Consider the following 25,672-nt stretch of genomic DNA (forward strand, 5'->3'; position numbering starts at 1 on the left):
CTTACAAATCATCCAGGCAAACGAGAGGTACAAGAGTCTTGTCAGAACATCGCGATGCGTCCAAGCACCAGTATAACCTTACTCTCGATATCACTCTTAGGGGTGGTATCTGCTAAATCAGGATTCGGGGAAGCGTGCGAGTGAGTCAACCATTTCCCTTCACCTGGTCTGCCTCATAATCCTCCATGTATATGTATACTATCTGACACACCTTGCTACTTTCCAGTCAAGGAAACACCCACTTGGACACCAACACGTATAACTTGATTACCGATTGTGATTCTACAACATACTGCGCAGCCAATGGTACTTGCGCTTATAAAGGATGTAGGAAGGATATTGTGAGTTTAGTCTCTTCCAATCTGTCAGCGAGCAATGCGTCCTCATTTTCACCAGGAAGAACTTTCATTCTACATTCAATTGTCTTCTGTCACTCCTTCCGTGGATTTTTTCATAGTGGTACAAATGGAGAAAGCTGATTTCCAAGGTATTTTTAGTACCCCTTTGGTTACTCAGATTACGCTTTCGACCAACTGCCTCCCCTGTGTCCTCAAGGGCAATTGTACGTGACATATCCCATTCAGGTGTGTTTAGGTGAAGACATTGATAAGAGTTCGCCTTGCGATCTCACAGCTGCCCAGATGAAGGAGACCAGTGTATGAACCAAGTACCAGTAGGAGGATCGTGTCAGAAGGATCGAGATAGTGAGTTTACTCTTCCTTTCATCTCTTCGCTACTCCCACAGTCTCTTCCCCCGATTACCTGATGTACATCTCATGGGACAAAGCTGACTCTTTCCTGGACTCTTCTAGATGAGTGTGCCTTAGCAGATAATTATAGGGATCTGGCAGGTTTTCTCAATACGAATGGATCGATCTGCCTGAATTTTACTTGCTAGTGCGTAAATCCCCAAGTGCCAGGAGACACATACTGACATTGAATACCATATCATTCGTAGCTACGCAGACGTCACACTCGGTCAAACTTGTGTAACGGACAATACGGCGTACACGGCGTATCTAGATAACGGTGCTGCCTATGCGTTCATCGTGTCAAGAGACAAGTGAGCTTGATCGAGTCTCATAATCTCATGGAAATAAGCTGACTCGAAAGCTGGTAATCAATAGCTGTGCCAATGGAATGTACTGCGATGGAACGGCTTTGCAATGTATGAAGATGAAGAGACAGGGTGAAACTTGCAGTGGTAACAAGGAGTCAGTTGGCGAACCACTTTCTCTTGGAATATATGAACGATCAATCCGGAAAGCTGATACTAGATATGCTCAATATAGATGTCTAACCTACAATTGCGGCGATGATGGTAAATGTGGAAAAGCAGCAGATGATCCCATTCACCCTCCTGCTTGGCAGTATGTTTTAGTCGGTCTGGGTATAGTTATTCGTAAGTTGTCCTTACACCGTCTTCATCAAGGATTTTGCCCCGACGCGTGCTCCTACTGATGTTCCTGGCATGACATTGTAGTTATCGGAGGTGTCATGACTGCTCTGTGGTTCACGCATCGTCGATCGAGAAATGAGAATCAAATCAGGTTGGAGCAATATTACAACGAACAGGTGAGTTGACCGTTCCTCGCTATCATGCTAGCACAATACCGTTCTACCTAATGTCGTGCTTTGTCTTGTGCTATTCGTGAGCTGATCATGCACTCCCTGCGCCAAAGATTGCATACCGACAGTCGATCATGTCCATGTCCCACGCCAAGAATTCGTTGCTGTCTTTACCACCCAATACCGTCAGTCATTTCCAATATACCACTACTCAGATTTCGTATTCGTACTGATACCGCTGGTTTCTTGCGTGTGGAACAGTCCCCCGACATCGCCAGATCATCCTTATACCGCGATGACTCAAGCTGGAACCCAACCGGGAACGATGCACTCCTACCACCCAACATGCGACGAGACTCGACCTCGGGTTGGTCTGATGGCGAACCGTCCGGTACGAGGGATAGGATTGAACGTGTTGATAGTGATGCGTTATTGATGCCTTCTCACGATCATCACCATGGTGGGAATAGGGAGAGTAGGTATATGGATGCGCCTGAACCTCGAGGTGGATATAGGGAATAGGCATTGGCGAAATAGCATCCCAGCAGATACCACGAGAGTGGAAAGTAACGTGACCATGATTTACGAAGATAGCGGATGGGATGTTGATTGATGGACTTTTCTGATATAAAATTAGTCATATATACCTTTTATAGTATGTTGTTACCCCATTATTCACGACGATGATGCATCTCTTCGATATGACCACCGCGGAAATGACCTGCAATTGGATACCCTTATGACCTCGAGGTAACCAGCTTTGCCGGTGAATTGAACTCTCCGCAATGACCACGATCATGAATATGTCAGTCGTTATCCACTCCGAATCCCTCTGGATACATGCACTATCCACTCTGGCTCATCCTCATCTCTGAGCCAGATGCACTTACGGCCGTACTTATGGCCCCACGCGGCCCCCCCCCCGGAATGACGTCACCCTCCACCTCTCAGCCGTTAGTCACTTCCGGAGATGAGTTGCACCGCATTTCGATGCTGCTAACCGGACAAGGTAAGATGCTTCCTATCAGATCGTATGGTTATCACCCCGCGCGAGTATGGGGGTATCCATCTCGAGATTCGGCGGATAGTCTGTATGTGAGGGGAGAGGTGCGATCGTCATGTGATCTATTTTGCGACTTATTCGGTGAAGTGGGGGTATCTTGGCGATGATCGCTTCATGCTATTTATATCGGATCCATTCTGTGCCATATCATTGATCGTCTTCATCCCTCCTATCTATCTAAGTTATTGTCCGAGATTTATATATACTTGTAAGCAAACAATAACGTAGAATACCAAAGCACAACTCACATCATCGTAATATATTGAAGAAGGGAAACGCACAATGATAAACATCCTATCGAACGTTAAGAACGCGTTGGACGGTCGGAGGGGATCGAATTCTGATAATGAGGATACGTTGAGTCCTGAGTATAGTCAGAATCAGGTGAGTCCTCTTCCTTCACTACTATGAACTGGTCCATCTGGAAGAAGAGTTGATCGTATTTTATTTGATTTGATGTGATGTACAGATGAACACCCTCTCATCAACCCATTCTAGAGAAACAACCACCTCGACGCTATACGACCAATCCGCACAACAAGCCTTAACTGTAAATTCCTCTGCCATTCCCTGTCTACAGGATAGAGCTAGAGCTGATGACTATGCTTATCAGAAGGACGACACAACCCAATCCTCCTCCTCCCTCGACCTCAAATCCCCTTCAGACGCACCCACACCCACACCCAAATCGAAGAAAGAGCTCAAATCGGAACAAAAAGCCGCAGAACAAGAAGAGCTATCCCGCCTAGCTGCGCAGGCGAGGGAGAGGGGCGAGACGATGAAGTTGGATGATATGTACTTGCCTAACGAGTTTAAGAATAGGGGGTTGGCGATGAATGCGAGAGTTCTTCCGTTCGGGGGAAAGTGAAGTAGTGTTTTGTTGTAACGGTGTATCATTACCTTGTATTTTGTATCTTGTTTTTCATTTCGTACTTTGTAATTTGAATTTTGTATCTTGGTGATGTCAATGCAATTCTCGTATGGACAGGTTTAGGTTTTGGAGGAATGTGAGTTCGTCTTTGGAGCGGAGTATTATGACTCAGCTATCCTTTCTTACACCAATGCTTATGGGTCATCCTGCCGAGCCTGTATGCATCGGTACAAGAGGTGTATATGCATCTCGAGCTATGCTATCCCCGTCCATACTTGTCTTGCATGCATGTGATGGGATCTCCAGAATACACCGTGCCAAGCCAAGTCGACCCGGATATGCCCGTCTCACCATGTACGGTGAACGAAGTGAAGTCCAAAGCGGTGTAAGTTAAGCCACATTTACCATAGGTGTCGTTGAAGGTGAGTATCTATCTTATCGGTGTTTGATGACTAGGCTGATATACTTATCTTTACGGCGTATGACTAATGCATCATGGATCAGAGAAGATCTAGAATATGCATAGCTTTATGAGTCATCGTCCATACGATGATGGTGAATGGAAACATTTGACCGAGAACCATCGAAGGGGCGAAAAAGGTATATAGAGGGGTGGACCTTCTTCTGTTTAGTGGAACATTTCCATCCAAGCAACTCAACGAACCATCCCAAACCAAGCCAAACCAAACTTAACTTGTACTACCTCTACAACCACAACCACAACACCTCACAGTAAACAACAAACATGGCCTCCCTCATCGTCCTTTCTGGTGTCGTAGGATACTACCTCTACAAAGAAAACAAGACCAAAAAGCAAAACAAACTCAACGGTCGTATCGCCAGCTCAACCACAACTACTTCCGCGGTTCTTCCATCTGGAAGTGATGCTAGAGAAGCCAAATCGAGGGAACTGGAACATGTAAGTTAGGTCTCTGCTTCTTCTTCGATTCCTACCTCGGTGCCTACTCCTCAACCCCAACTTATAGAATACTAGCTAATCCAAAATTTACGGACAGTACGGAGATATCCCCCCTACATACCAACACGCACTCATCCAATCCCCCTCACAACACACTCACGAACTCTCGTACACCTCTTCAAACAGCGACGGGGAGTCTCCCTCGCCCAAGCCAAAGGAGAAGAACAAGAGGAGATCAAAGTTCTTCGGTAAACGTGCTTCCTCTCCTAAGCTCTAGATTGAATACGTGATCGTATAGGTGTCTGAATGATCGCTGAATGATATATAAGAGATGTTTGTGAAATTCTGTAGCTAGAATGTAGATGATCTTTTCCGTAGTGTACAGTATTCGAAGTTTTCTGATATATATTTTCTGATACGCTATAGATGATATACATGTATTTGGTTCTGATCTGTTATCCACATTCTCGACTCGTCGTATACCAATTGAGTGATACGACCGGAAGGTATTCTCATTGTCAATCATATCAATGAGGAATCGACCAGGAGACTAGACTAGAAAGGTCACTTGATCTGCGAGATACAACGATGCTGGCTAGAAAGAGCAAAGTACAGTAGGGGGGGTTATCTTGATCAATCTCTTGCACTGGCACTTGTACCTGTTATACCCTTGTATACGGTAGTTAGAGATGTACACTACTCGCATTTCATTACAATAACACGAGAACGATATCCGTCAAAATCTGTTGCCCCCTCATCTCTGACATCGTCCACATCGGCAATTGCTTCGTTTTCCGTTCTGACGATTAATGACTGTATGTAGCGTATCACAGCTCTCAGCCGGCCGCCAAGCCCAAGATGAAGCTGCGATATGAAGGTAGGTGTATCGTATCGGATCCCGTTTTGCTTTCCCGCATACAAGTGTAGACTCCTCGTCATGGCATGTCCCAGCTCGGATCTCGGATGTAAATCTGACATGACATGCGGCATTGAGTACTGGAATTGATACCGTTTCATTCGGAAAGGGACATTCCGGGAATGTTTCCACTCAATATCGCAGCTACTCTACTGTAAGTTACATCCGACAATTCGCTAATTGGCTGAGTACTGGTACTGAAGAAAGAAAGCAGCACATGCTCAAATACGAAAAGTACGCGTCTCATTACCAGTATTACACTAGAGCTTACCTTACCCCTAAACGACCAACAAATTCAGTACTCGTGCGCAGCGGTTTAGGCCGAACTTCGTTCTCGTTTATCAGATAAACATAATTTTTACGAGTGCGCACAATATTGTAAAAAGGGTAACTCATTTCGAAAGAGATTTTTCCGACATTTTTTTTTGGTGCGTGCGTCTGCTTGCTGCTCACTCGGGATCCATGAACAAGTGCAGTAGTGTCGTTTAGAAAGGTACCGGTGCCAAGAGATCTGATTTATCGGACCCGATACTACACTACTGTATTTTTCGATCATTTCGCTCTCACATGGGATAACATGTGTATCAGATAAGAAGAGATGAAAACAATTAATTTTTTAATCAACGTCCGTTTCATTCTCTGCATTTTCGGTTTCATACATCAACATAGGACGTTCATACCAGGCCGTACCATTGATCTCTCTTTATTTCTTACTTTCATAGATAATGTCGAGTCACCATCCTCCCTCCTCAGCCGAGGAAGAGAAAATACCTATCGAATCGCCCTCACCCTCACCTTCGATCAAGAGCGAAAAACCCATTCCCACAGACACCCCTCATCTACCTACCTTGCACAACCAATCTCCAAATGCCATCGCAACTGGTGATATCCCATTTGGAGATGGAGTCCAAGATGGTCCGAATGTCAATAGCAATCAAGAATCGATCGAAGTGGATATACCCCTAAAGTACAGATTATTAGCATTCAGCATGATTCTGTTTTTCGCTACCGGTTCGAGCTTTTTGGAAAATATGAAGAGTCCGTTGAAATCTACCTTCAGGACAGAGCTGAAAATCACTAGTGAGTCTGGTCGTGGTCGTTATGTCAGATTTACCCTAGACGATGTACGAGACAAGATCAGTCTGAAGCTGACAACGTATGCGGGGGTTAGACGCTCAATACGGTGCGATCGCCTCTGCCACGAGTCTCGTCAATACCGTATTACCTATCATAGGTGGTATCGGGATGGATTATTGGGGTGCAACGTAGTCAGTCCATCTTCCATCTTCCATCTTCCATCAATTACAACGTCTTGAGCTGACGGCGAGTTCAAACTGAACTGGAATAGCGCCGCTATCATTTCGAGTATCTTCATTCTGATCGGCGCTATCGTAGCCTCCATCGTGAGTTGGTGTATTCCCTGACATACTTTGGAGTCATCGGATACTGAGGATGTATGATGTGCATGGATATAGTCTGCTAGTGTGAATAGCTATGGATGCTTGGTGGGAGGTATGATCCTGATGGGGTTCGGATCGACCGGTATGTCATTTACCTCTTTGACCCCCTTGCCCCCTTCTCTCCTGTTTGATCCTGTCGTCTTTCCGGAGAACAGAAGCTGATTCGCATATTTGTACTATACGCAGTAATCGAATCGACCCAATCCAAGCTCTACGCCCACTGGTTCCGCGGTCGTTCTCTGGCATTCGTCTTCGCCTTAGATATCGCCTGGAACAGGATCACCACGATCTTCTCAAAGGCCTCTGCGGTGCCCATGTCAGAGATCAACGGGTGGTGGGGGTGGGCACTTTGGATACCTACTATCGTGTGTGCGGTGAATCTGTTGATGGTACTGGGGTATTGGGGGTTCGAGAGAAATGTTCCGAGAAAGTATAGGCCTGCTTTGGGGAAGGATGCGAAAGTTGTAGAGACTAGGGGAAGGAGGAAGTTTAGTTGGGCGACTTTGACTAATCTGTGAGTTATTCTGCATACTTCATCCATAATCCATATCATTATATACGGCATCGCTATGGAGAGTCAGATACTGAGCTGCTTGTATCGTATAATATTTTGGCAGACCCATGTTCTTCTGGATCATGTGTGGTACTCGTAAGTGTCGATTCCCCGATATCACATGATTGTACTTGGATACTGATATACTCATCCCGCTCACAGAACTATTCCAAAATTCCGCCGTAAGCGTCTACACCTCCAACCTTGCCGATATCCAAACAATCACAAGGGGAACCTCAAAATTGGCAGCGGGATATAACTCCTCCTTACAAGGTATCATCCCCATCGTCTTGACTCCAGCTACGGGATGGTTCTTTGATAAATTTGGATATAGAATGGTTTTTGGTGAGTTATCCCTTACATATCTCCTATATATACTCAGGGAGTAGATGAAGTGGTGGAGATCCTGACTGATCATACGCAACGCACCCTTGTAGTATCGTGGACTGCCATTCTTTACATCATCGTTTTCTCCCTCATCGGATTCACCCAAGTCCACCCATTATGTCCTATCTTGATCTCGTCCTTCGCATTGACTACGAACGCAATTACGTTTATCGCTTCGATTCCGGTGCTTGTAGGCGACGATAGGCTGTTGGGTACCGCGTTTGGTGTTTGGAAGGCTTTTGTGAGTTTAGTCCCCCCTCACTGATCATAAACTCTAATCCCGTCCTTCCTCAAGTCTGTACAACATCGGTGATTTCAAAGAGAGGTCGAGCTGATACGTTGCAATTTACGGAACACAGCAAAACGGTAATTCGGCTGTACTAGACGTAGCAGCAGGAGCTATCGTAAGTTTACTCCTCCTTAGATAGTACATGATCGCAAACAGACACTGATACATTCGGGGTAATACAGCAAGATCGAACTCCCAACGGATCATACGACCGCGTCCTCTACCTAATAATCGCCATCAAATCTATCGAAGTGATCCTAGGACCGGTATACGATTACCTCGATGGGCGATGGTTGGGCCATTCATTGAGATTACCCGAGAAGAAACGATTGCTCCTTAGAAAGGAGGCAATAGAGAAGGACCTGGATTATCCTGGATGGAGGATCGATAAGAGGGTGACGAGGGTGGTGGGGTTGGAGTTGGTCGGATTGATTATTACTGCTTGGGTTGTGAGTTGTGCTATTCTCCAGATAATTTGATTGAAAAGGCTGATGCTGATGCAATGTGGCTCGGGTAGGTTTATATCATTTATTCTCTGGGTACGTAGCTGTTGTTAGGACCGTGTGAGGTCGGAGTAGGAATGATGTTCCTTGAGTGATTATACAAGAAAAAACTTTGATAGATATATAGAATTCTGATAGACATAGTAGATTTTGGATGAACTGGATCTGCTTCTCGGCTGGGGGTGAATGGATAAATGGATGCATGTGCTCTTCTTATCGATTGACTGATTGACGAATCATAACCAGTTCAACCTCAATATCGTCATCACCATCAATCCTTGTTTGCTAATCATCAAACGTGTATGACACATTATCGAAATCCGATCCTATAGGATATGCAGTAGATAAGAGATCAAAGCGTACTCGAGTGATCTCCGAAGTACCACACTGTACAACTACATGGCCTAGACCCGATGATTGATGTGCTGGAGTGTCTCAAAGGAATGACCAATGACCAATCGCCCTTTTCCTCTTTCTTTTTTTTTTGCCTTTCACAGATTATTTCGTCTTGCATTGACACACCCTCAAATTCCATGATTGGTTGAGATGACAGCTTGGCCCTTGAACGTGTTGATGCCATGCATGATGTAGTCCAACCTCACTTATAGATCTGCCACAGCCTTATCGGAGGTATTTGCCTTTGCGCTAATAAGTTACAGTATCAATCGAGCTCGAGCTTCGTCCGCCGGTTATTTCACTCGCAAATTTCAACCCATCTACTTTGTATCTTGACAACCACCAACCAACCCTAATCTACTAGCCTAGTATACTTGACGATCAAGGCGTGTCTGTGTACACTTACTGGTCAACCCCTGAATACAAGTGCAAGTACGAGTATCATCACCTTGCCCCACAGAAACAATTCGTCATCAGTTAAAGTCAGAAAAAGTATATAAACCCCTTCCCATCCCCTCGAAAGTCCATACCTTTCCCCTCATTTTCTCATAGGAAGACAACATATAAAAGAATACCCGTCTACCTACATTTCGACAATACCCATTCCATACTAGATATCACCACCCAACATGTCACCTCACCCTACCACCCTCATCCCATACGCCGAACGAATCAAGTTCCACACCAACCCAACAGCTATCAAGATCCTCGAGATCATGGATAGGAAGAAGACCAACCTCGCCGTCTCGGTCGATGTTACCTCTGCAAAGGAAGCTTTGGAGGTAGTTAGGAGAGTAGGTGCGAGTGTGTGTATGGTCAAGGTGGGTTGAGCTCGCTCTCATTCCTTTTCTACGATATATCACTTCGTCGCCCTCGCTTCCCCGTCGTATTTGTACTCTGTACGGTATGAGTCAAGTATATATCGGGCACACCGAGCAAAGGATACAAGCTGATCACCTGACCATATGCATAGACCCACTGCGACATCTTCGAAGACTTCACCCCCGCCTTCACCGAAGAATTACTTAGACTCTCCAAAGAACTCGATTTCGTCATTTTCGAAGATAGGAAATTCGCTGATATCGGTGGGTGACATCCCAACTAATTCCATCTGTGTCTGCGTTCCCTTGGTGAACCTCCCCTTCTCTATCATAAAGCTTATGCCCGTTGAGAGGCTGGCCCTATTCTTGAACATCCTCACTTTTGAGGCCTCGCACGGATCATGGTGTTACCGCATGGTATATCCCCCCCATCAACAGATCTAAATTCTTACGCCCTGTCCTTTATCTCTCCTGTCACGTTGCTTCTGATATCCCTCCTCTCACCTGACACCCTATCGATCCCTACATCGTCGTTCATCCTTTCTTTAACACGCATCCTTTCTTTAACACAACGCGTCTCATCCCTTTCATCGCAACCCATATTCCACCATAGACATACAGTAACTGACTCTCCTCGCCTTGACAGGAAACACCGTCTCCCTCCAATACTCCTCAGGGATCCACAAAATATCCACCTGGTCTGACCTGACCAACGCCCACTCCGTCCCCGGACCCGGTATCATCGCAGGTCTCTCCAAAGTAGGTCTCCCCCTTGGCCGAGGCCTCCTCCTCCTCGGGGAAATGTCCTCCGCCGGATCCCTCGCCGTGGGAGGATATACAGAACAAACATTCAAGATGGCCCAGGATGCCGGTAGGGAATTCGTCATAGGCTTTATCGCCCAAAATCGAATTGATAAGCCTGAGAAGATTGGGGAGGGAGAAGATTACCTTATTATGTCGCCTGGTGTTGGACTTTCCGCAAAAGGGGATTCATTAGGTCAACAATATAGGACTCCTAGGGAATGCGTGGTGGAGAGTGGGGCCGATGTGATCATTGTTGGTAGGGGGATTTATGGGGTTGAAGGTGGGGAGGAGGCGGTGAAGAGTGAGGCGGAGAGATATAGGGAGGCGGGGTGGAAGGCTTATGAGGAGAGGTTGGGGAGGAAGTAGATGATCACGGAATGGAACTTGGATTAAGGATGGGGTAGAAAGGGAATTGGGAATTGGTCATTGGTTAAGTATGAGGAAAAATCATATGTCAGGCATCGTCATTGAATTGGAAAAGAAAAGAGGAATGAAATTCGATTGATTCGATTCGAATTGGAGGGATATCAATAATGGAAGAAAGAAGAAGCTAATTGAAATTCTTTTGTAGATAGCATAAACATCCATGTTGATAGATAAATCGAATCAATCCATGCAAACTGATAAGATTGTGTAAAAGCATAACCGGTCCATAATCGTGAAGTGAATACATGGTGGTTGCTCATGTTACAAAATATCTAAGTTAATGACTAAACACACTTCTTTTTTCTTCTTCTGCTCATACCATACTATCGCAAGTCTACCCATCACTTAACCCACTTCGCTCCTCCCCCTCTCGCCCAACCTCCAGATCCCTGAGTTAAGTTTGTTCTGTCTCACGTCGCTCTTGCAACCCCACCGCCTAATCCGAATCAATCTCAATAACATCATCCTCCCCATCCTCCCCATCATCCCCATCAAACATAAAATCATCCTCATCCAACATCGTAGCATCTATAACCTCCTGCCTATTCCTCTCTTTCTCCTCTCTAACTTGGTTCGCACTCTTCTTCAACGTATTGCCATTACCAAGCCCCGCCCACGGATCAGGTTTCTCCTCTTTCACTTCTTCTTTCACCTTGGCCTCGGGTGGAGGGGATGGCACCTTGAAAGGTGATCGGGCGCCTTTGGGGGGTTGCACTTTCTTAGCTAATGTTTGACCATTACCTCCAAAAGGTTGTAATCCCCCGTCTGGTTCGGTGTCGGCGGTAGGTTTGGGAGCTTTGGAAGGATCGAATGGGATGTATTTGAATCCGAAGAAGAATTTGCCTTCTGGTAGGACTAACGCGGCAGGGATCTTACGTCCGTCGTCTGCCAGTGATTCGGGGGTGATTATTCGTGGGCCGCTGTGATGAGATGTGGAGATTAGTACATGTTTTGTAAGGGAGTGGAGGAGTGGCGATCAGGTCAAATAGATTAAGAGAGATGAGGCGTAATGTCAAGTAACCGTAAGTCACTCTCCTTAAAGAGGGTATTTATAGTAGGGAGAAAGTCTCGAATGAAAGATACAGAGCGACGAAAAACAACACCCACTCATTCCTATTGATTTTACTACTCCCATCAACCTGCTCAATCTTCTTTGCCAACCCCTTCCCCTTAACTTTCTTCCCATTCAGACTCTGTCCTACACCCGTAAAGCTTTCCGCGGGAGTAGCGTCCCCCGAGCGATTACTCAGACTCGTCCCTGGTCGACTGGACCCAGCAGAGGCCAAATGAGTCTCTGATAAGTCGATCTTGAGCTTATCGGCCATAGTGGGAATTGGAGCAGGAGCAGGTCGGGGAGGTTCGACGTATCCTACTGGAGTTGCAAAATCTACTTCCAAGTCTGTATCGATTACTGATATGCCTGGTGCGTTCTCGGGATAGGTCTCCATGATGAGGAATTCGAAGGTGAGGGAGTTGTAGGTGATTTCGATGATGTCGCCTTTGGTTAGTACGGAGTAGAATCGGAGGGCTGATTCGAGGCTGTGACCAAGAGTAGAGTTAGTATGATAATGTAGTGTCCAAGTGACACAGAGGGTTGAAAAGCTGGATACATACACTGCCTTGGCATCAGAGACCTGCAGGAAGTCCGTCGACTGAGCTTGTATCTTGACCATCTTCCCTTTGGGCAATTTCGCTCCAGTCAATCGAATCGGATCTCCCTCAGTCAGATCAAGCGTTTTCATCATCTATTAATCACACTTATATCAGCTTCGATCACATGATCCAAAATGGATGTCAGTGGAAATGAAGCTGATGGCCACTCACCCATGCTGGGAGATGCACGATCCCTTCCTCAGCTATGAACTCTAGAACACCCGCATGAGTCTGGTGGACTGTCGGATTACGCGGATTGCGAATTTGGAATGTCCAGGGAGCTTCGATGTCGAGAGCGGCTATAGCGTGACTTTAATATCAGCTTTTGTTTGACCTTGGTCTTCTAGCTGAAAGCGGCTTATCACTCACATAACTTAGCCAGCGCGGAGGGAGGCATGATGACTATCCGTTTGATATCTGTCAGCTAGATCTGGACACAGAGAGCATATGAAGGGAATAGCTCACTCTTTCCACCATACATCAACTCAGGTCGCTCCCTCCCACCCATAACAGCGACAGAGTATGCTTTGTAGTACTCATCATACGCTCTATCCCCACCAACCGACTAAATCAGCTTCGTCCACGCGGCAATGCTATATAAACATAGAGGATGAAGTGTGGGTTGGGAATCACTTACGAAGGTGGTGGTGCCCTATACGTGTACCTCCCCATCCCTCCCATGAGCTGGTTCAATATCGCACTGGGTCCCCCTACGCCCATACCCATACCTCCTCCAGCTATGTTCCGTCCGAGGGCAGGCGGCGCAGCGTAATCGTATTCCTCTATTCAAGTTGGTCGTCAGTAGGTGGCAAAGAGTGGTAGGAGGGAGGACTTACCATCTGAATCGTCATATCCGTGGTTCATCTTGCTTACCTGTCTTTTTCAGTGTCTGGTAGAAGTCTACTGGAGAAAGGGATGTGCTGGGGGTATCACAATGGAAAAAGATGAATGAATGGTGAATGGTGGATGTAGGTTTATGGATGTCAGATATACGATGTGTACGAGCTTAGTTGTCGTTGTGACGATGATGTGTCACGTGACTGACGTCAGCACTAGCACTAGACGCGTGCCACGTTGTTTGGTAGTGCTGCTGTTTGTCTCTTTGTTGATGACGATGAGAATGAGGATGAGGATGAGAGAGGTCTTATTGTCAGACGAGGACAACGTGATATCCATACAACATAGACATACCACATCAACACGACGAGATAGGGGTGAGGATTACAGAAGTAGCCAGATATCGATCATCATCAGCTGTCTCCAACCCACAAAGTGACCTAGGGCTGGAGGTACAAACGTCGAAATGTCAAACCCCTATCTCCCCAACTCCCCCTCCTCGTCCAATACCAACCAATTCTACAACCCCTACTCCTCATCCTCGTCCTCCCTTCCATCCTCCAGCAACGCAAGATACGACCAACCAATCACACGATCCAGGACATTATTCTATCTCTCAGTGAGGGATTCGTCGACCACGTATTCTAGTAGGGTTAGGAAATCGAATAGGCAGTATGGCGATACGGTTGATATAGGGGATGATGAGGAGCAGATTGGGTTGATGGGGAGCTCTTCAGGGGGAAAGGGATTGCCTCCTAGATGGTTAGTATCTCCCTCCTATCACATCTGCTTGTTTATGTTTGGATGATGACCAGGGAGTCATTTAAGCTGATATGATTCACGGTGTAGGGTGGATATGAGCGATGAAGTTGATGAGATCCTCTCGAGAGCAAAGACAAAGAGTCAGTTCAAGTTTGGGTATATCTCGCGATGGGTTGTATAGCTGATAGATCGTAATGGTAGTCTCATCACTGGACAAGCTACACGCCAAACACGTCTTACCTGGTTTCACAGATAGGACAGCAGAGGAGAGGGAGATTGAACGACAAACAGCGGATATAACCAGGGTGAGCGGTTCTGTTTCTCCCATCGTTTCGTGGATTTTACTGATCTCCAGATGTGTGCCGTAGGACTTCCGAAGATGTACTTCCCTTATTTCATCTGTCAACCCCGGACCGAGAGCTCAGAGAGTGGAAATCATGACTGCCAAGAATGTTCAACGGGGCCTCGCACAGAAAGTACAAGAGTTATCGGGGGTGTTCAGGAAGAAGCAGCGAGTGTATATGCAAAGTGAGCTCGATCTCTTTCCTATGGCTGGACTATGTGAGCTGATGATTTCCCATGCGGTGGGGTTATAGAACTGCAAGGCCAGGCTATCAAGAATAAAGATCTGATGGTAGCTTCTGGAGCTATAACGCTGAGGGGGACTGATCTGCTAGATGAGCTGGAAGAGGATGAACAAGCTGTGAGTTAACCAAAACCTCTCGAGGCTGTTCAAGAGGTGTTAGCTCATATCGCTCTGATGTATTGATAGACGCAAAATCAACTTCAGTCTCAATCCCAATCCACCTCAGCGATCGATATAGATATCCAACAACGTACCAATGAAATCACCCAGATCGCCTCGTCCATTTCTGAGCTAGCAGACCTGTTCAGGGATCTGGGTAACCTCGTGGTTGAGCAGGGGACGGTGCTGGACAGTGTGGAGTATAATGTCCAGATGACTGCTAGGGAGTTGAAAGGTGCTGAGGAGGAGTTGAAGGTTGCTCAGAGGTTAGTAGAGCTTTCTCTGCCCTCCTACAGCCCAATGAGTACACATTGTGTGCTTTCACTCTCCTTGTAGGGTTGATCAGTACAAGGGGCTGATGTTATTTTGGATGATGGCAGGTATCAAGCCAACACTGGCCGACGCAAATGCATCTTATTCTTGGTACTCTGCATTATAGGTCTGATCATCATTCTAATCTACAAACCACGTTCCCACTCCTCCACACCTATACCTACCGAATCGTCCCTTCCTGTCGAACTACCGCTCAGCTCTAGTATCATAGATGATTATCTCGATATTGGCACGAGTATGGAGATAACGCCGTCGTATAAATCAGTACTATACGCTACGCCCACAACCACAGAGGAGACACCTTCGTCCAGACCTCATCGACCTATGCCTAAACCACCTCCATTGTTCACTCCTGTTGATGAGGTTGCTGATTGGTAGGGTAGGGAAGGGAAGGGAACGATGTGTTGTATATGGATATGGAAGGAGGATATATGCATTACTATTGTATATCGTACGTCGATTTGGTCAGGTTGCGTCATCAAGATGACAAATTGACAAAGGAAGGAAGGAAGGTGGGTGGTCTGTGCGTTGATCAAATTGAGATCGAGGGTGACTGTGTTAGTTATATCAAAGGTATATAAAAGTGGATAAATCAGATATACGCGATTGATTTCATTCTTCAACTTGAATCTCATTATTTCATTCTTCTTCTTCTTCTTCTTCTTTCTCTTCTCTCTCTCTCTTCTTACTTATCGCATCATATAAAGTAACTCTCATCACAACACACCACTCTGCGTATATACACCCTACGCTCTTTTTGAAAAGGTCTTTCATAGACCTTTTTGAGGAGTATCTTCATTGTGTAGTCACTTCCTGTATATTACACCACCCGTTCTTCCCTCTCTTTCCCCCCTCATCGGGAAAAGAGTATCCCTATACATACCTATCATGTCTACATCCACTACTAACACCCATCCCGACGATACCCCTTTACCTTCCCCTCATCCTACTTCTTCTGATACTCGATCAGTCACTAATACCAAAGAGGAAGAGGGTGACAAGGTACAAGACCAAGAAGAAACCCCTAGGAAACCTGAGCATGAACTGAGGATTTATGGGTTGAACCCTGCTGGTAAGCTTACTCCTTATTCCTCAGCTTGATGGCGGAAGGTAGCTAACGTTTTCATTCTTCAGTGACAGCCGAGAATCTTATCAACCTCTTCTCAACTACTAGTGAGTCTCTTCGCTACTCAAGCACACCCTTCTCGCATGGCACACCTTTCTTCGGCGCAATTCGAACATTCATCTCTTGGCCAAGTCATACTAAAGCTCGTTCCTCTTCCGCAGCTCGAGTCCTAGGTGTCCTTCTCCACCCTCAATCCACCTCCTCAACTACCCTTCAATGGGCCCAACTCTGGGTAGGATCTCAAGCAGAAGTAGAAAGATGTATGGATCTCAAGCAACACCTCGCTCCGAGTGGAATGTGCGTGAGAAGCCAAAGACCTACATTTGTCCCGAAATATATTGCGCTGACGAGATACCATAGCACACTCTCCAAAGCACCTTCCTCAGCTCCCCCTCCCACCAACCAAGGTCTCATGACTCCTGAGCTTAGCAATCCTAATCTCGCTATCGATATTCGAGCTCCACCTACTCCACCGTCCCTCTCAAGGGGTTTACGACCTGAAGTCACTGGGCTGGGATACAGACATATCGATCCTCAAGGCCCACTCCCGAGAAACCTCTATGTAATGGGCTTACCACTTGATCTGACCCAGTGAGTATTGTCAGCTCAATCGCAATCTGAGAGTCAAGAGCTGATCTCTTTGGCGAACCTAGAATGCAGTTCAAATCCCTTTTCTCGCAATTTGGTATGGTCGAGCATTCTACTTTACTTTCACAGCTTGATGGTATGGGTAGAAGAAGGTGAATCGTCAGCTCATCTCTCAGAATGTCGCGAGCTGACTTCGTGCAATCCAGAGGGTTCATCCTCATGTCGACCCACAGAGAAGCGGTCGAAGCTATGCATAACATGAATGGGACTTGGCTTGAGTGAGTTCGATATCTGCGAAGCACGCGCCACTGACACCTGATGTCAGGGGCTTCAAGATAGATATTTCTTGGGCACTTGTGCAAAGGGACTCGAAGAATTTCGGATCAAGTGGGTTCTTCTACTTGCATTCCAAGCTGACTGGCAGGTGTTTTTGGTAATTTGCCCAACCGAGTTATCCATCCACCTTCCGTACCTACCAGACGAGAATTAACGGACGAATGCGCTGTTCTAGTTGAGAACTTGGTGAGTGCCTTCACCTCGTAAGATACTTAGCTCATGACATGATCTGCTTTGTACGGCACAGGACTCCTCGTACTTCCCTAACGCCGGTGTCGTCAGAGAGATCTTTAGCACCTTCGGTCCTGTTCAACGAGTCACGATCGTTTCGGTCACACCATTTCAAGCAGTTATCTACTTCGAGCATGAAGTATCAGCAATTGCGTTGATCAATGCGAATGGTCTTTCTCTTGGTGGTCGACCGGTGATCACTCGCAAATATGTCAAACCTTCTTTCCCGGCTCTTTCCTCCAGTCGAGGACTATCCGCGCCTGGAAGACTCACCTTCGATCCCTTCGGTACCGATATTACTGACCGACTGTCGAATCTACAAATCTCTGGCTCGAATGGGTCGTTCTCTCCGACTTCGCTCAACGCCAATTCCGCACCATTCGTTCCTTTACCTTACAATAATGCTCGATGGTTATCCTCGTCCGGCAACGGTCATCAAGGAACATCTCAAATGGAAAGTCCCACAATGGTGGATGATGAGTCACCCGAGAGTGTCAGTCTCAGTAATAGTCATTCCGAAAGTACCAGAAATTCCGGTTCGACCGCTACCACCGGTGGGTCTTTCGGGCCCAAGACTCAAAAGGAAAATATCACCCCAATCGGTCAACACCCCCATGCTTGGCCTTTGCCTTCGGAAAGTACTTCGGCCTATGCTCCAGCTAAATCACGCTGGACTAGTGCTCCGAAGTAGTGTGAGTAGTTATCTCCTTCATCAGTTCGTATGTTCAGAACTGACTGCCTATGTTTAAGCAGACATCAATCTTGCTTTCACCTTGACCCTTGGAATATCTTCGGTGCTTCTTCTAACGTACTTCTGCAAGAATCCATCCCATCACACGATCTTCCAAGAGGTGCCCATACGGTTTGCAAGGTTATCCTACTTTTCTTCGGTGTGCGAACAACACTCGACTCCTGTAGATATCTCCCGTCATCATGGTGACATCAACATACCCAGCATTTGTGGATCTCGATTCAACTGTCCTTGTCCGGTTCAATTCATCCATCAATTCTCTCTCACATCGATTTTGGCGATACCTCAAACTCTTTGTCTCTTTGCGACACCTACCTCCTTATTCGATTTTGGCCTATCCCTTTCCATTGTTCTTCTGCGATTACCTCCATAACTCTTTCGATGTACTATACATTGCCTTCCTCATCTCGTTCTTTCCTGCACCTGTGCTATACGTCGTCCATCCTTACTCGTTCTCCCGTCGTGTTCCTGCTTTATATTGTTAATCGATGTGCATACGTTGTATTTTCATCGACCATTCTATACGATTGTGCAATACCTTCTATTTCATTCATTCTCACACATATGTCAAGTTGTATAAAGATATCATCACATCAATCATGCATCAAATATGAAGCGATATGAAAGGGTATGGGTTGTTTGTGAAGTGTATGTAAATGGTGAGATGGCGAAGTGCTATGTGTGGATCAACATGACTATTCCGCTAGAGTATCCTTACTGACGCTCGACAAGTAGGAATTGGAAAATGATCAGGAGGTGAGGAAATGTATCTATCGACCAAACTACGTTACAATATGTCATATCAGCAAACACCGATCGCACCAAGTCTCGACAACACAGAAAGAAAGGACTCACCAATCTCTCACTAACCCATCCTCCCCAACCATTCTTCTGTTCCTCCTCAGTATCATCCCAATTATACTCGTTTCCCCCACCCCCTCCATTAGCATTAACAACTTTCTTAACAGGTGCCGCTCGAGGCTTGACGATCGACTTCCCCTCCTGAACTCTTATTGGTGTTCCCACTCCTGAGCTAGTCATCTGCCCCTGTCCCTGACCTGGAGATTGGGTAAATCCATTCTGGCTAGATTCATTAACAACCTTAAACCCTATCATATATTTCCCTTGGAGGATATCACCATGTCGACGTAATGCGTAAGAAGCAGAGACGGGATTGGAGTATTGGACGATGTACCAATTACTTCCTTCTGGTCCTGGCGCAAAAGAGGTGATGGGACCGAATTGGGATAGGTAGGGTTGGAGGGAGGATAGGATGGGGAGGGGGGGACCGAATATGTGGAGGGAGGTTGTGCTTTGGTTTGGAAGTAGGGTTGAGGGGATTGGGAGGCTGTGTAGGTGGGGGGGATGTTAGCTCTGATCAATTTCATGTTATGGGTAGGGAGGTGGACATCAGAACGAGATGAGGGGATATAGCTCTCGATATTTGTTCTTTACTATCAAGATCAAGTTCGCCTCTTCACAGGGGAAAAAACAATACCCACTCGACAGCATTGTTGACCTCGTTATTCCTAATTTGCATCGCACCATTCCCATTCTCGTTGACTGAATCTCGTAGACTGGCAGTAGGAGGCATATCTTCGTCGATGGCCATTCCCCCGCCAAACGCAGAAGAAGAACCGAGTTGCGAGTTTTGGTGCAGGAGCGAACGTCGATGGTGTCGTGGGGAGTCTCTGCGAGAAGTGAAGGAGAGTGTCAGCTATTGGCGTGTACGATGGATCCCAGCTCAGTCGAAATAAAAGGGGAAACAGTCTTGATGCCCAACACTCAAGTCAAGTGTATTGGACTCCCACTTAAATTCGAGCTAAATACACCGGTGGAACCATAACCCCCTCTCCAGTTAATGCAAGAGAAAGACACAATCGACCCACCTCTCGACCCTCTCCCTCACACCAGGACTCCTCCTCCCCTCATTCGGACTCCCCACCCCACCCATACTCATCGTATTATTCACAGCTCCAAACCCTGCAGAGGGGCTCATCGAGTTCTGAGGACTCGTTCCCAGCGCAAGTTTGCCAGCTGGCGAATTCGCAAAAGAAGGCAAGAACTTGATTGAATCTGCCATTTTCAGGTCCTCGGAGTCTAGCTCGTCGCCTACATTGTTGGATGAGAAGCGAGTAGATCTGTTGGTGCTGTTGGAATGTTGGAATTGGCCGGGTCGTTGGGGGGTGTGGAAGGGTTGTTGGGGTGTGGAGGAAGAGGAGGAGGTCCACCAGTCGTTTGACATTTTGCTAGGCGTGATTACTTGTGTTTTGTCTCTTTTCAAAAGATTGTCTGTCGAGAAGGAGGACGTATGAGTGAGTATCTTGGTGGTCTCAGGTCGTATGTTGTATGGTTTATCAACCAACTTAAGTCCACTTCGCGTCCTGTGAATTTGAAGAGAGGCTTTTGGATGTTGACGATGTTGATTGACTTTATTTGTTGGGTCATTCATAACTTATACTCGTATGCATCGACGGGATCAAATGGGAAGTTATGTTATAGCTTGATTACAATATAATTGTAATTACCAGTTGGACGTGACCCGTAATGCTCATTAGAAAGGACTGTAATGAGTCAAAAGCGCAGATCACCGCGAGTCTGGCGTCATCATGTTCAGGTCCAAGTTGACAAAATCATATGGAGAGAGTTTCTCTTTGTTTGACTGATTACTCTCATAGCGAGCGCTAAGTACAAGCACATATATATGCGCAAGGAGATCACAGAGACTGTAGTGTAGCAGCGATACCAGATCTCGACTCATGACTTGGAAACACTCTCTACCGCCCCTTGTATCTTGAAGACCAGAACTATGGTCAACATCAATCCCATCTCGACGGTTTCCAGGAGCTCCTTGATCGGTGTGGGCATAGCATGCGGAGGGAACATACTGATAAGTCTGGCTTTGTGAGTGTCAACATCTCCACAACCTTCGTTCTATGCACCGCCAGGTCCGCAACACCACTGCATACTTTGTGCTTCTGCTGATCTGTCGTACAGGACACTACAGAAACTCGCTCATAGACGAAATCAAGAGGCTGCTTCTCGCGGTTCTTCCAGCGATTCCGACGATGACCAAGAGGACCAACAAGACCGCATCGCCGGTCGAACATATAATCAACAAAACGGGCATCATAACAGCGCCCCCTCACCTATACCTGAAGAAAACACTCCGAGCCCATCTCCTCGGAAAGCTATAATACCACAAGACGGCACCGCGGTGATACCTGTAGTCTTATCATCTGAACCTCTCGACCCCAACTCCAACTTCAACTCCAGCTCAAGCTCAAACGTTAAACGTAGATCACCTTCTCCCTCACCTCTAGTCATTCCCCAGACGAAACATGTTCAGCTCAACTCGCCTGAACCATCTCACCAATTCCCCGAATCAGATGGCAGTGACTCGGCAGACGGTCAACCCCCCAAAAATGGGAATGGAAATGGGACCGGAGAAGGACATGTGAAGGAGGGGGAATATCTGAAGTCGAAACTATGGTGGTTAGGACAAATCTTAATCACGATAGGAGAAGGTGGGAATTTCCTCAGTTACGGGTTCGCACCTGCTAGTGTGGTTGCTCCGCTGGGTACTGTTGTGAGTTTACTTCGATTCCCTTTCTACGTACATCTGCCATTTACTTGTTACCATTATTGAACTGAAGGCGGGTTGAGCTAAATCCTGTATATGCTTGTCTAGGCTTTAATAGCAAATTGTATCTTCGCTCCTCTAATATTAAGAGAGAGATTTCATAAGCGTGAATTATTCGGTATGGCCCTGGCTATCATAGGTGCTATCACGGTCGTTTGGAGTTCGAACGGGTCCAATCCCAGAGTAAGTGATCCTCCAGTAGACATTCATGTCCTCTGACAATCTTCCCACAAAACTGTATATTCAAGTTGCTGTATGGTCAACGCTGATCTCACTTCATTCATAATGAAAGCTCAACCCCTCCCAACTCATCGCAGCCCTCAAACGACTCCCCTTCATAATCTACACAATCCTCACCATCCTCCTCCTCATATCCCTTATAATCCTCTCAAACTCATCATACGGCCATCGATACCTCCTTGTAGACATAGGGGTCTGCACCTTATTCGGAGGATATACAGTGCTATCTACCAAAGCGTTAAGTTCGCTATTATCAAACGATTTCTTCGGATCTTGGAATTATGGGATTACGTGGTTTCTAGTGGTTATGGTGGCTGGGACGAGTATTGGGCAGGTTAGGTGGTTGAATAGGGCGCTTATGAGGTTTCAGAGTAAGGTGGGTTTGACGATTGCTGATTTTGCCGATTTTCCTATCTCCCGTGCCATTCTGACCTTCTCTTGATATGATATGTGTATCACAAGGGGAGAATGGGCATAAAGCTGATCTGGTATTTCTCTGATAGGAGGTCATACCTACTCAATTCGTATTCTTCTCTTTGGCAGGTGAGTACAACGAGTTCATTTTCGCATAAATATGGCCCAATGAGCATAGCTGATGGAAAGTATTACAGCTATCATAGGCTCTGCAGTACTGTACGAAGAGTTCAAGGACGTCCCATTCTCAAGCTTCGTAAATTTCGCCTTTGGTGTGAGTGTCCCGCTATATGAACTCAAATGAGATGACTTTGAACTAAATCTGTATATGACTGTTGCAGATCGCAACCACCTTCCTGGGTGTACACCTACTTACCTCCTCACCTTCTTCCTCACCATCCGACGAGTCCGATACCGACTCCATACACTCCTCATCACGACCAGGTCAACCTCAACGAGCCTCTTCCTCAGCCTCGCTGAACCTCCTCCTACCCTCCACAGCATCCACCTCAATCGGCGAAAGAGCACCTCTACTCATCGCCTCACCCTCAAGCCTGCAAACGCAGACTCCCTCGTCTCTCCAGCAAAACGGCAGATTACAATCCTATACCTATGGTACTAATTCCAACGCTACACCGACCAGCAACAATATAGTAAGATTAGTAAGGATAGGATCAAACGGTGCTGGAGAGTTCTCCCCGGCACTGGGAATAGGTAGTCAGGCTGGATTGCTTTTGTTGGCTACTACCCCTCCGAGCGGGTTGGGGAGTATTGGACGAGGGAGGAGTACGAGTAGGGCGATGACGCTTGGGACATTTGCTGAGGCCCCCGATGCGGAGAGGGGGAGTAGTAGAGAGGGGAGGGGGAGGAGGAACACTTCGGCGTCTAGACGGACGGGACGGGATTGAAGTGGATTAGAGAATGGCGAACTCTTGGAGGTTGACTTGGGTGTCGGAGATATGAGTCAGCAGATGTGTTGTATTTCTAAGAGGGAACTTTCACAAAGAGAATATAGATGTGTTTGTGTATGAACATCTTCTGGTAGATTATGATATCATGATGAGGTCCACCTGCGGACTCAAGATGATTATGATATTATGCACTTGCTGTATTGATCGGTGAGCGCTAGAAGTACAACATAATGGTACAAATGCTACACAAGAGATCGACCTATACTTCCAGTCTCCTCACACCGAACGAACCTACTCTCTTCGGCTCAGCCTTCATCCTCTCCCTCTCTTCCATCTCCCTCTTCCGCTCCTCCCTCGCGGATTCCACCTTCCCCACCAAGGTATTCACCAGCCCTTGTATACCAAGATTATATTTCCCACTCAACACGATCACCTCCATCTCTTCCCCACCTTCCTGTAAATACTCTTCGATCTTTTTGATTTTCTCTTTACCTTCTTGTTCAACCACCATATCCCCCTTATTCAATACCACTACCCCTGCTCGTCCGCTTAGACCCTTCTTATAACTTTCCAACTCATTCTTCAATACCCTGAGATCCTCAACAGGAGAGGTTTTGCTGAGATCCAAAACATATACCAATACGGGTGATCTTTCGATGGATCTGAGGAAACTATGTCCCAATCCCACATTCTCAGATGCCATTGGAAGTAATCCAGGATTGTCCGAGATTGTAAATCTAATTCTCTCTACTTCTCCTTTCTTCCCTCCCCTCCTCCCCCCTTCTCTTACCTCGGCATTGTATCGAGAAGTTGTGTCAGGGAAGACCTCCTCGCCCAATAATCTAGCCACCTCCTCTTTCTCCCTTTTCACCCAACTTTCCTCAATCTCCTCCCCCACCCCCAAATCACTCGACCAACCCCCATTATCAAACACCCTTACAACCCCGATCTGAGGATTGAGCGTCGTAAATTCGTATCCCGCAATCTCAGGGGATTTACCAGTAAGACACCTTAGTATAGTTGATTTCCCACTATTTGGGAATCCCACTAATCCCACGTCGGCGAGAAGCTTCAATTCGAATTCGAATGTTTGGGTTGGGGGGAGAAATCCTTTGGAGGATACTCGGGGGGAATTAAAGAAAGGATTGCCTAGGCCTCCTAAACCCCCCTTAGCCAGTAGTACAGGTTCGGTTAGCGGCTGGTCCAGATCTAATTCTATAGGTGGTTGTTCTTCTAAGCTGGGTGTTCGGATGTTCCATCGATTTTCTCGTTTTAGGAGATCTTCAGCATCTTTATATTCCTCTGGCGAGACCTCTCCACCAGCCGAGGGGTGGGTAACGATCCATCTCTGCCATTTCCTTTTGCGCTTTTCCTCTTCGTCTAGACCCAGATCATTCTCTTCTCTTACTGATCGCTCTTCCTCGCCCTCTCTTCTTATTTCTTTGACTATAGTACCAACTGGTACAGTGATAAGTACATCTTCACCACGTCGACCATGTTTATGGGCTCCTGATCCGCTTGCACCTTGACCACCTATCACCCGTTTCTTGAGTGTAGTAAGAGATGAGAGGGAGGGGGAAGTGGTGATGTACACTGAACCGCCTGAACCGCCATTACCACCACATGGAGCGGAGGGACCGGACCCCTTGAGAGTGGCTTGGAGAGCACATGCGCCGGAACCCCCCTTGCCGCCTCGGACTGTTACGAGGAGATGGTCTATGAATGTGTTTCCCTGTGATACATCAACTGTCTGACAGCGAAATGATATGTGGCAGGAGGCTGGACAAGTGAGGAGGAGGTGATAGCTCACATATTGCCGTCGTTTCGAATCTGCCTTGCGTTTCCTTCGGCGTAGTTCACCTGCTATGTCTTGGAAATCCTCAGAGTGACCTTGGGTATCGTCAGAAACGGAGCTGGAGGAGTATTGACGGAGAAGGGATGGGTTGATCTGGGTGAGGTTGCGTCTGATGTGATGATGACACCTTGGACATGCTGTCCGTATGAATGGTAGCAGTATCATCATGTTATACGATGATGGTATGCAGACATGCAGAAGAGATACATTGCAAGGTTACATCGACCGTAAGTTATACCAAAACAATCGAGAGTCAAGGTAGATCACCTC

General features: G+C 46.6%; 11 protein-coding genes across 11 annotated transcripts; 8 read left to right on the forward strand and 3 right to left on the reverse strand.

The window, feature by feature from the left end:
- Positions 1 to 54: 54 nt before the first annotated feature.
- Positions 55 to 2,091, forward strand: I302_109141 (uncharacterized protein; the record flags this gene model as incomplete). The annotated part of the gene is made up of 11 exons (XM_019194870.1): positions 55 to 140; positions 227 to 341; positions 498 to 562; positions 634 to 704; positions 813 to 897; positions 959 to 1,063; positions 1,128 to 1,214; positions 1,293 to 1,402; positions 1,484 to 1,575; positions 1,683 to 1,754; positions 1,831 to 2,091. 11 exons carry the CDS (start codon positions 55 to 57, stop codon positions 2,089 to 2,091), a joined length of 1,149 nt encoding a protein of 382 aa, XP_019043706.1.
- Positions 2,092 to 2,914: 823 nt separating this feature from the next.
- On the forward strand, positions 2,915 to 3,500 carry I302_109142 (uncharacterized protein; the record flags this gene model as incomplete). The annotated part of the gene is made up of 2 exons (XM_019194871.1): positions 2,915 to 3,016; positions 3,102 to 3,500. The coding sequence occupies 2 exons, from the start codon at positions 2,915 to 2,917 to the stop codon at positions 3,498 to 3,500; spliced, it is 501 nt and encodes a 166-aa protein (XP_019043707.1).
- Positions 3,501 to 4,248: 748 nt separating this feature from the next.
- Positions 4,249 to 4,699, forward strand: I302_109143 (uncharacterized protein; the record flags this gene model as incomplete). The annotated part of the gene is made up of 2 exons (XM_019194872.1): positions 4,249 to 4,422; positions 4,520 to 4,699. 2 exons carry the CDS (start codon positions 4,249 to 4,251, stop codon positions 4,697 to 4,699), a joined length of 354 nt encoding a protein of 117 aa, XP_019043708.1.
- A 1,364-nt stretch (positions 4,700 to 6,063) lies between these two features.
- I302_109144 (uncharacterized protein) lies at positions 6,064 to 8,574 on the forward strand (the record flags this gene model as incomplete). The annotated part of the gene is made up of 11 exons (XM_019194873.1): positions 6,064 to 6,418; positions 6,510 to 6,606; positions 6,687 to 6,741; positions 6,814 to 6,880; positions 6,985 to 7,312; positions 7,416 to 7,447; positions 7,514 to 7,696; positions 7,789 to 7,979; positions 8,098 to 8,142; positions 8,210 to 8,476; positions 8,545 to 8,574. The coding sequence occupies 11 exons, from the start codon at positions 6,064 to 6,066 to the stop codon at positions 8,572 to 8,574; spliced, it is 1,650 nt and encodes a 549-aa protein (XP_019043709.1).
- A 981-nt stretch (positions 8,575 to 9,555) lies between these two features.
- I302_109145 (orotidine 5'-phosphate decarboxylase) lies at positions 9,556 to 10,917 on the forward strand (the record flags this gene model as incomplete). Its single annotated transcript, XM_019194874.1, has 3 exons — positions 9,556 to 9,747; positions 9,900 to 10,011; positions 10,394 to 10,917. 3 exons carry the CDS (start codon positions 9,556 to 9,558, stop codon positions 10,915 to 10,917), a joined length of 828 nt encoding a protein of 275 aa, XP_019043710.1.
- Positions 10,918 to 11,413: 496 nt separating this feature from the next.
- Positions 11,414 to 13,494, reverse strand: I302_109146 (uncharacterized protein; the record flags this gene model as incomplete). Its single annotated transcript, XM_019194875.1, has 8 exons — positions 11,414 to 11,897; positions 12,085 to 12,516; positions 12,592 to 12,722; positions 12,802 to 12,929; positions 13,000 to 13,032; positions 13,096 to 13,178; positions 13,268 to 13,412; positions 13,467 to 13,494. 8 exons carry the CDS (start codon positions 13,492 to 13,494, stop codon positions 11,414 to 11,416), a joined length of 1,464 nt encoding a protein of 487 aa, XP_019043711.1.
- Positions 13,495 to 13,933: 439 nt separating this feature from the next.
- On the forward strand, positions 13,934 to 15,685 carry I302_109147 (uncharacterized protein; the record flags this gene model as incomplete). The annotated part of the gene is made up of 7 exons (XM_019194876.1): positions 13,934 to 14,229; positions 14,317 to 14,369; positions 14,431 to 14,534; positions 14,598 to 14,757; positions 14,826 to 14,932; positions 15,002 to 15,240; positions 15,355 to 15,685. The coding sequence occupies 7 exons, from the start codon at positions 13,934 to 13,936 to the stop codon at positions 15,683 to 15,685; spliced, it is 1,290 nt and encodes a 429-aa protein (XP_019043712.1).
- A 510-nt stretch (positions 15,686 to 16,195) lies between these two features.
- On the forward strand, positions 16,196 to 18,279 carry I302_109148 (uncharacterized protein; the record flags this gene model as incomplete). Its single annotated transcript, XM_065870806.1, has 9 exons — positions 16,196 to 16,379; positions 16,442 to 16,480; positions 16,595 to 16,730; positions 16,794 to 17,024; positions 17,087 to 17,173; positions 17,228 to 17,299; positions 17,347 to 17,408; positions 17,533 to 17,543; positions 17,605 to 18,279. 9 exons carry the CDS (start codon positions 16,196 to 16,198, stop codon positions 18,277 to 18,279), a joined length of 1,497 nt encoding a protein of 498 aa, XP_065726878.1.
- Positions 18,280 to 19,109: 830 nt separating this feature from the next.
- On the reverse strand, positions 19,110 to 20,584 carry I302_109149 (uncharacterized protein; the record flags this gene model as incomplete). The annotated part of the gene is made up of 4 exons (XM_019194878.1): positions 19,110 to 19,121; positions 19,195 to 19,687; positions 19,842 to 20,030; positions 20,229 to 20,584. The coding sequence occupies 4 exons, from the start codon at positions 20,582 to 20,584 to the stop codon at positions 19,110 to 19,112; spliced, it is 1,050 nt and encodes a 349-aa protein (XP_019043714.1).
- Positions 20,585 to 21,148: 564 nt separating this feature from the next.
- I302_109150 (uncharacterized protein) lies at positions 21,149 to 23,544 on the forward strand (the record flags this gene model as incomplete). The annotated part of the gene is made up of 7 exons (XM_065870807.1): positions 21,149 to 21,243; positions 21,337 to 21,928; positions 22,031 to 22,165; positions 22,275 to 22,598; positions 22,726 to 22,765; positions 22,834 to 22,910; positions 22,978 to 23,544. The coding sequence occupies 7 exons, from the start codon at positions 21,149 to 21,151 to the stop codon at positions 23,542 to 23,544; spliced, it is 1,830 nt and encodes a 609-aa protein (XP_065726879.1).
- A 262-nt stretch (positions 23,545 to 23,806) lies between these two features.
- On the reverse strand, positions 23,807 to 25,567 carry I302_109151 (uncharacterized protein; the record flags this gene model as incomplete). The annotated part of the gene is made up of 2 exons (XM_019194880.2): positions 23,807 to 25,279; positions 25,358 to 25,567. The coding sequence occupies 2 exons, from the start codon at positions 25,565 to 25,567 to the stop codon at positions 23,807 to 23,809; spliced, it is 1,683 nt and encodes a 560-aa protein (XP_019043716.2).
- Between the last annotated feature and the right edge of the window lie 105 nt (positions 25,568 to 25,672).

The sequence above is a fragment of the Kwoniella bestiolae genome, chromosome 8 (genome assembly GCF_000512585.2).
Source record: "Kwoniella bestiolae CBS 10118 chromosome 8, complete sequence".
Classification (NCBI taxonomy): domain Eukaryota; kingdom Fungi; phylum Basidiomycota; class Tremellomycetes; order Tremellales; family Cryptococcaceae; genus Kwoniella; species Kwoniella bestiolae.